Source organism: Tribolium madens, unplaced genomic scaffold, assembly GCF_015345945.1.
Source record: "Tribolium madens isolate multiple individuals breed KSU strain unplaced genomic scaffold, Tmad_KSU_1.1 Scaffold_11;HRSCAF=98;Tcas5.2_LG3b, whole genome shotgun sequence".
In the NCBI taxonomy this organism is placed as follows: domain Eukaryota; kingdom Metazoa; phylum Arthropoda; class Insecta; order Coleoptera; family Tenebrionidae; genus Tribolium; species Tribolium madens.
In genome coordinates this window covers 7253867-7262087 of record NW_025400975.1, presented here as the reverse complement: position 1 = coordinate 7262087, position 8221 = coordinate 7253867, and the positions used below count along the sequence as shown (strand labels likewise).

The 8221-nt window shown below is 32.0% G+C and overlaps 1 protein-coding gene across 1 annotated transcript in view; it reads right to left on the bottom strand.

Moving 5' to 3' along the window:
- Positions 1-5251: 5251 nt before the first annotated feature.
- The window catches only part of LOC123006429 (breast cancer anti-estrogen resistance protein 1), a 25367-nt gene continuing 22397 nt past the window's right edge, over positions 5252-8221 (bottom strand). Inside the window, exon 4 of the mRNA XM_044400941.1 lies at positions 5252-7050. Coding sequence (XP_044256876.1) covers positions 5569-7050 — 1482 coding nt within the window. The 3' untranslated portion in view covers positions 5252-5568. The remainder of the gene's footprint in view (positions 7051-8221) is intronic.

The following is an 8221-nucleotide window of genomic DNA, read 5'->3' as shown; positions in this document are numbered from 1 at the left end:
CTCGATGCCACCAAAAATCGGTTTTGGAATGATCACCATAATTTTTGGTAACTTCATCTAAATTTTCAGAATATTAATATTTAGTGACTTACCATGTGGCAATAAAAATAATCATCTTTTGATTTATAATTATTTTTAAAAATCTTGGAGTGCCATCTAGTGTTTAAAAAAAAATCATGCATTGTCTTATCACAAAAGCATTTTTTGTTGTAATCCGCTAGCAAAAATGCAGTTTTTTGTTGAAAATTCACAGCAGTAAAAACAACAATTTTTGTATTAGTTTTGGTTGTAATAACATTTTTTCGGAATTTTCTATGAGTTCAAACAGCTTATCAGTGACTTTCCAGTTTTTGGCAATATCACAAAAGTTTCCTAAAATTTTTAGGTTTGGAAAGTAAGCTAATGTCATTGTGAAAAAGCGCAATTTTCCTTATGTTGTTCTGGTATTGTTATTTTTTTATTTTAATTTTTCATTAGAACTACCAACATTTTTTAAGTTCCACTCCCTTGATGAACTTAGAGGCAAAAATTCAGCAGTTCATGAATAAAATCACCGAGTCAAAAAATTTTTACATTTCTGTGAATGGCCAACATAAACTCGTAACAATTTTGAAATTCTGCAATATATCTCCTAAATTCATCTACCAATAATATCACTGAATATTTTCACGAATTTTTCCCAAACTGAAAAAAGCATCAATTTTTGCAATTGCACGAGCAATAAACTTTCTTTTTGAATTTTGTAACTTGATTAAAAAAATTTCGTCAAACTGTATTGCTAAAACACTTCCGAAAGAACAGTGTTAAAAATTTGGGATTGGTCAGTCACTAGTTTTTTTTTAAAAAGACGTCTTTGACTAAACACTTGTTAAAAATTATCAAAATAAATTTTCTGTGTAATGAACCGTCTTTCGAAATATTTTATTTTATTGTCAGTTTACAGATCTATGACTAGCCAATAATAATTTTTCTGACATCTTTTTTTACCCACCTAAATTATCCTAAATAGTAAAACTCGTAATTGTCAAAAAGTCTATTTTTATTTAATTATTACTTTGCGGTCTTTATGTCACAAAAAGTTAAATATTTTTTGTTAACTTTAAAATGTGGTTTTTGTCATGGTCTGAAAATGAACTTTTGAAATAAATTTTCAAACCAAATTTTTCAATTTAGTGTAAATTGAATTTCAGTTATTTAACTATCACCATTGTCCTCACTTGATTTTTTTGAGAAAAAAACGATAAATTGTTATTTTTTTTGTACGTTCAATTTTTTTTCCTTAAACCGAGACAGTTATCCAAAAATTCGGGAAATATTGTTGGAATGTTCCTGTTTTTTCCGAAACAAAATACCATTAATAAGGGTTTTGAACAATTCTCTCATCAATAAATATGGCACTAAAACCCTCTTGATTTTTATCAAAAAACATTTGGACAAAAAAGTATTTCTACTGTTTTTCTGATTTTGCTTTAATCGAATTTCATTCAATTTGCTTATCATAATTTTGGATTAATTTTTAAGACTTGTAATTTCTTTCAAAATGTTCTACAGGTGTTCCAGAATTCGGGTCATTTAAGCTTCGTTACTAAAGTGATTCCAAGAGTGAATTTTAATAATTTAAAATTGGTCCGTTCACAAGCCTTTTGTTTGTTCTATTTGTAAAAACTAAAATTGTATTGCTTAACTGTCGTTAATTTGTAACGCTTTTGAGACTATTTCAGTGTTAAACTAATGAAAGGCACAGTTAATGCACGAATTTGGGAACACACTGTATACATAATTTCCCTCAATCAAAATAAAGTGAGAGATTTAATGTTTAGGGCCGAATATTTTTTTTGAAATTTGATAAGCAGCGTGCACCTCCAGATTTCGATTTCAGGAGCTGAAATTTATATGAAAAAATGCTCTAGTTTTTAAGTGATTTGATTGCGAAGAAAATTTCTCAGGTCTTAAGAAATTCCGCCAAAATGTAAAAATTTGGTGGCAAGAATGGCAAAACAGCTCTCAAAAATCACAACAAAAATTGTTATCAAACTACTCACAACTAAATCAGGTTATTTTAGTTTTGTTAACTGTTTTTTGGCTTTTTTAAGTTAAGTGTCATAAAAATTGTAACCTGTCTGTGTTTTGTAAGTTTCCTGTTTAATTTTGAGCAGTTTGAAGGTAAAAATAATGATTTTATTACACGAAGAGGTGTACAACTTGGCTTTTGAAAAATTTTAGTTAACTTTTTAGAATCAACCAAGTTTCAAACCTCCTTCATCATTATTTTTTTGTTTTTTTTTCTAAATATTTATCTTTTTCATTGCACCTTTTTCAAAGTTGGCCCTGTTTCTTAGTTATAGCACAAAGTGTCAAAATTACACAGACGCAGTTATAATTTTTTACATCTGTGTAAAACTTGATTACTAGATAGCACAAATATGGCTAGAAACTAGCTAAAACGTGTTAGTACAAAACTGGATTTTGCTATTAACAATCTACACAACGTCTAAATGTAGCTTTTGAGAAATTTCAAACAGATTTGTGGTTTCATGAAGCAACGACGAAAATATCGAATTGTAGAGTGAATTTAAATTTTTTCACCAGGTATTTTATATAAATTATTTCGATTTTTAGTTTAATTTGAGAAACAAAAACACATTTAAATTCACCCAAATTTACACACAACTGAGATCATAACATAAAACTAACAACAAAAAATTAATTTACTTCAATGAAACCACAATTAATATTTACAAAATATGCCTAAATATACAAAAACTATTCTACATTTCATTTTTCTGTGACTCAAATTTAATTAAAGTGTGACTTTGTTAATTTGGTTAAATTCTGAATGGCCTAAGAATGCAGAATAGTTTTATTTCAGTGGTCCTTTTCCTGAACTAAACATTTACACAAATTGAAGGTTTCTACATATTTTGAAAATTATTTACAACTAGGCAAATTTAGATTAAAAAGTGGTACATTAAAATTTAAATAAAAATATAAAATCAATAAATAACTTTTTTCAAAAAAACTGTTCTGAAAAACACTATCCAAGAGCATGACAGATTTATTTTTGGTAAATTTTTTAAAACAATTGTCAGTTTTTAGAATTATTTTCAAGACTTCGTCAAAAATTTTTACTTTACAAAATCCGTATCTGTTGCAATTATGTTAAATTGATTCATCTGGTTGAAGCCTGATTAAAGTGACCAAAAACGAACCAAAAATTGTAATCGGGCTTCCAATTAACACTATACCACAGTGAATAATAATTAGGCAGTGAATTTTGTGCGTTATTTAGGCACATTAAACTGTACGATGCAAAGGTGTAATTTTCGAAAACCTGGCTAAGGTACAATGTTATCCAGAAACCATGTCCTCCTGTATGCAATGCGTGAAAAAAATAAAAAAAATCCCCCAGAAATAAACCGTTACTAAACCAAAAAAATTTCGATGACTAAAATTAAAGGCACTGCATTGTGCGTCTTTTACATTTTTATTACCTTGATTTCGTAACTTCCACTTAAAACCAAGTTTGTGCTATAAATTGTGCGCTTGATTTTTATTCCAGAAGATCCAGAATTTGTGCGTGATACTTTGACATACGTACGTTAATTTTCCATTTTTGACATGCTATTATGATTAAATAAAGCGTAATTGTGGTTTAATTTTGTAATTTACATTAATCCGATATGCAACAGCCCCCCAAATTATTGGTAAATATATATTCTACAAGGCAAGTCCTATAAAAATAGTGTATAATTTACGTGTGCGAAATTGTGCGTTAAATTATCCAATTTTAGAATATGGATCGTGATGTAAAAAAAATTCACCAAAAAAGAGTGTTGAAAAAATGGCATTTTGACATTAATTTTTTTTTAGAATTCAAAATGTGCAACGTTGCTTGTTTGACTTTAAAATTTCTCGTGTTTTCCATTTTTTCATCACCCTGTATGTGAGACCCGAATTTCTGAAAAACAACTGAAATACAGTGCCGCTTTGTGCTTTCTTTGTTTAACGATTTAGTTTCTCTCTCAAACATTTGACTATAATCGTTTCCACATTAATGTGCATCGAAAGAGATCATTTTAAGGTGGCAACAATGCGAAAATCCCAACCTCAATCTGCCTCAAAAATTATTTTTTAAAATAAGGTAACAAAAAATTATTAAAATTAACAACGTAATTAACATAAGGTGGAAAACTTAAAAAAATTTATCATTACTGATGTGATTAAATTTGTGCTAAATGACATTAATGACTTTGTGTGTGAATCGTCCTTTAAATTAAAGACGCATTTAGACTTCCACAACCTGCTTGATGCACATTAATATGAAAAAGAGTATAGGTTATCTTCAAGTTTTTGTTAATAAAGCGGCAAATTTGAATTTGAAAGGAAAAAGACACACTTTTTCACTTAAAAATTACTCTGGCCTCAAGTAAATAAACTATTTTCTACTTACAGACGAATTTGTGCATTGAACTTCAATTTTGTGCTTTTAGAATATAGTACTTCAAAACACCGTCAAATTTACTGGACAAGTCATTTTTCTATTTCAAAAATTTTCGATATTGCTTATTGTCTCCATTATCCAGTAAATACAATTTTTGCAGGTACTCAAGTGTTTGTTAAATGAAAGTTGAGAGTGGTAATGGCCCGAAAAAGAACAGTTAATTCAACTACTTCAACCGTGATTGAGTTTATTTCATTTCAGCATCGTCTCGGATCAATACAAATTAATTTCAGGATGTGAAAACAGACACAGATTTTGTAGCCATTTTCATATCAATCTGCATCAAGTAGTCGTTGAAACGGTTATTTTAAGTTGGCAATCATGCGAAAATTCACACAATCCTAACCTCAATCCAGTTTTGTGAAAAAATAATTAAACCTAACGATCGATGTGATTAAATTAAATTTGTGTGAATCGACCTTTAAATTAAAGATGCATTTACAATTCTATAACCTACTTGATGCACATTAATAGCGAGCGATCATTTTTGAATCCGAAAACGTATGTCTGTGAAACGTCACATAAAATGACAAGTCGAAAGGTAATGATGATTTTAATAACTAAATTTATAATTTACCTTCAAAAACGACCATTAACTGTTTTATTATTATATGCCAGGGACTAAGTCAGCCATTTTGCCGTTTTATCTTTCGACTTGTCATTTTATTTGACGTTTCAGATTCAAAGATGACTCGATTATGAAAAAGAGTATATTTGAGGTGTTTGGGGACGTAATAAAATAAAAAAAAGTGGTGGCGGAAGTGGAATATATTTTGTACAAGGAAAAATGTGAAACAGAAAGAAAACTGTATTTTTTGGCTCTGCCATGAGCTCGAATAGTGAATACTGTTTCGTATCAACAAGAAATTACTCCCTAGGATTTAGGGCCATAAATTTGGTTAGGTTGGTTTCTGGTGTCAAAATTTAGGGGTAACCAACACTGAAAATTCTAGTTAGAAACAACATGAAAAACGTAATTTCCCTAAAAGTTCAAATCCTCGGTGGTAATTTCTTGTAAATTTAGTGAAACTATAAATAAAATGTACACCTAAATCAGTCAAAAAAAACTACATTGGATTTGCAGCTTGCACTAAACATACTTTAAGGTCCCGTGCAGAGTAGGAAATATCGACAATCGAATCGACCATTTCTTGCACCGCAGTGACATTAGGGAATTGTAAAGCTGCTTGTTTGGTCTTATTTACACTAGTGGCTAGCGCATCCGCCAAAGAATTGGCACAATTCAAGGCTCGTTCTTTAATTTCCTTGCAGGAGACATTCCTATGAACCGTATCACCAATATGAACCAATTTGTGAGCACTTAAAACGACGAATTTCCCGTGAGCGAGAAACACCTTCGGGGGTTGATTATGTTCAACAGTTTGCAAAAACGCATCAATGGCTTGTGTTAAATTTCTATGGTGTGTTACTAATTGGGTTGCAAAGAAACTCAAAAGTTGTTTATCGTCCGAATCCAGGCCTGTTTTGTGCTCACTATCGAAAGCGACATCGTCTGCGTGTTTAACCAAATGGTCGTAAGTCTTTTTGAGCTCTTTGGGGAGGGCTTCTCGGATCTCGGCGTGCTTCTTCGCTACGGCCTCCTTCGAGTCGAGACTGACGTAGTCGTAGTCCTCGAGCCACTCGTTGTTGTTGTTGACTTGGGGCTCGCGTTTGAAGAGGAGCAAGCCGTTGCCTTGGATGAAGGAGGCGATTTGGCGGATGTCTTCGGTGAGGGCTCGCGAGCACGCCACTAACTGCTCGAGTTCGTCGGGTTTTCGGGTTTTTTCATCGTCGTCGAAGCGTGATAACAAATCAAGAGACCATCTTTGTTCATTTAACTTTTCCGTTGCTTCGCATACTAAAGAATCGGATTTTTTTAAGGCTACTACTAGAGGGGCTAATTTACTCGCGAGGTTCTTATCGGAGGCTCTCGTGGCATTCCCTAGGGTGCCTTCCCCGAACTCCGCTAGGTCATGCAACGAAGTCCTCAATCTAGTCACTGCGAGTTTTATTTCCATCAAGTTGCTCTCGAGTTTTTCCCGCGTCCGCCATTGGGGCCCCACAAACCCCAACAATTTGGAAATGGAACTCGTGGTGTCAGACTGTAGCCTCTCTAAGTTTTCCAAAGCCGAATTTAGCTCCAAAGGGAGTTCTTTCAAATTTTGGGATGTGAGGATGTCGTGAGGATGAGGGAACAGTTGGGGTTTATTGAGGGGTCTTGGCACGTCGTAATCGGGCATGTTGACCAAACTGCTCCGATTTGAGGAACTGAGGGAGTCCGCTGTGAGGGAACTGGCCGAGCTTGAGGGACTAATGGGGCTGGGTTGGCTGAGGATTGAGCGAGGGATGTCGTAGGCTTCGCCGACGTCGCGATTTATGGGAGAAACGCAGGAAGGTGCAGGAGAGCATCGCGTGCAAGTCACGGGAATAGCGCGAGGGGGCACGTCGTAGCAGTCGTTCACGTGGGGGCTGAAACCGGGGCTGGGGGAGCAGCGAGATGGGGGCATGTCGTATAAGTACACGTCGTTGTATTTCTTAGGAGTCACCACCTGCAACAAAAAATTCTGTGTTTGTCTAAAAAATGCTTATATTAGTACACGGGGTTGAGCGGCATAGCCGCGAGCCTCCAGTTATTTCCACAAAACATTTATCTATCTAAATTTATCTAAATTTAGACCAAAAAGAATGAAATATTCAGTATTTTTAAACAAATTGGTAAATAATTCAGTATTTTTTACTAAAATAAACAATTTTCTTCGCTAATATACTATATGGAATCTAAACTTTACTTTTCAGAAAAATCGAATTTATGTAAAAGCATAGTTTGTCGTTCTTTTGGTCTTTGAGTCGTCCAAAATTTATTTTTTTTGAAATAGTGCGTAAAGTAGTACCTTACCGGCCTCATACGTCACATTGTTCGTAATATTGACTGACAAAAGTTGCGTAGCCTTCATTTTTTTCTTTTCATTGAAATTTATTCAATTTTTATTTTTCTCCTTTTATTTTTTGCTTTTCTAATATTTTATTTATTCATTTTTGTAAAAAAAACTGCGTAATTAAACAATTTTTTATCAAAATTTAGACCTAAAAGGTTGAATAATTCAGTATTTTTATTAGAATTAACTGTTTTATCCTAATAGTATACAAAATAAAAAACTTGAACCTAACTTTAAATTTATAAAAAACAGTTCATTAAAAAGCACATATTCTCTGTTGGTTTTTGAGTTTTGCAAAATTATTTTTTCTGAAATAGTCCGTAAAGTAGTACTTTACATCAAATTATTCGTAAAGTTGACTAACAAAAGAGTCTTCACTATGTAGTTGAAGAGATAGCTTTCATTTTTTTTTCTTTTTTTTGGAATTTATTCAATTTTCTTTTTCTCCTTTTATTTTTCCTTGTCTATTAATTATTTACAAAACAATGAAACAGCATTTTTATCAAAATTAATTGTTTTATCGTTAAAATTACACAAAATATAGAATCCTACTTAATTCTGAAAAATAAAATTCATTACTTTCATATTTCTTTTTTTGGGTTTTGAGTTTTGCAAGATTTATTCCTTTTAAAATACATGAAATGAAGTCTTCGTAAAGTTGACAAAATAATCTTATTATTGTGTAATGTGATTGCACAATTTTTACTTTTTATTTTTCCTTTTAAGTTTATTCTATTTTTCTTTTTCTCCTTTTATTTTACCCTCTTCTGCTATTTTATTTATT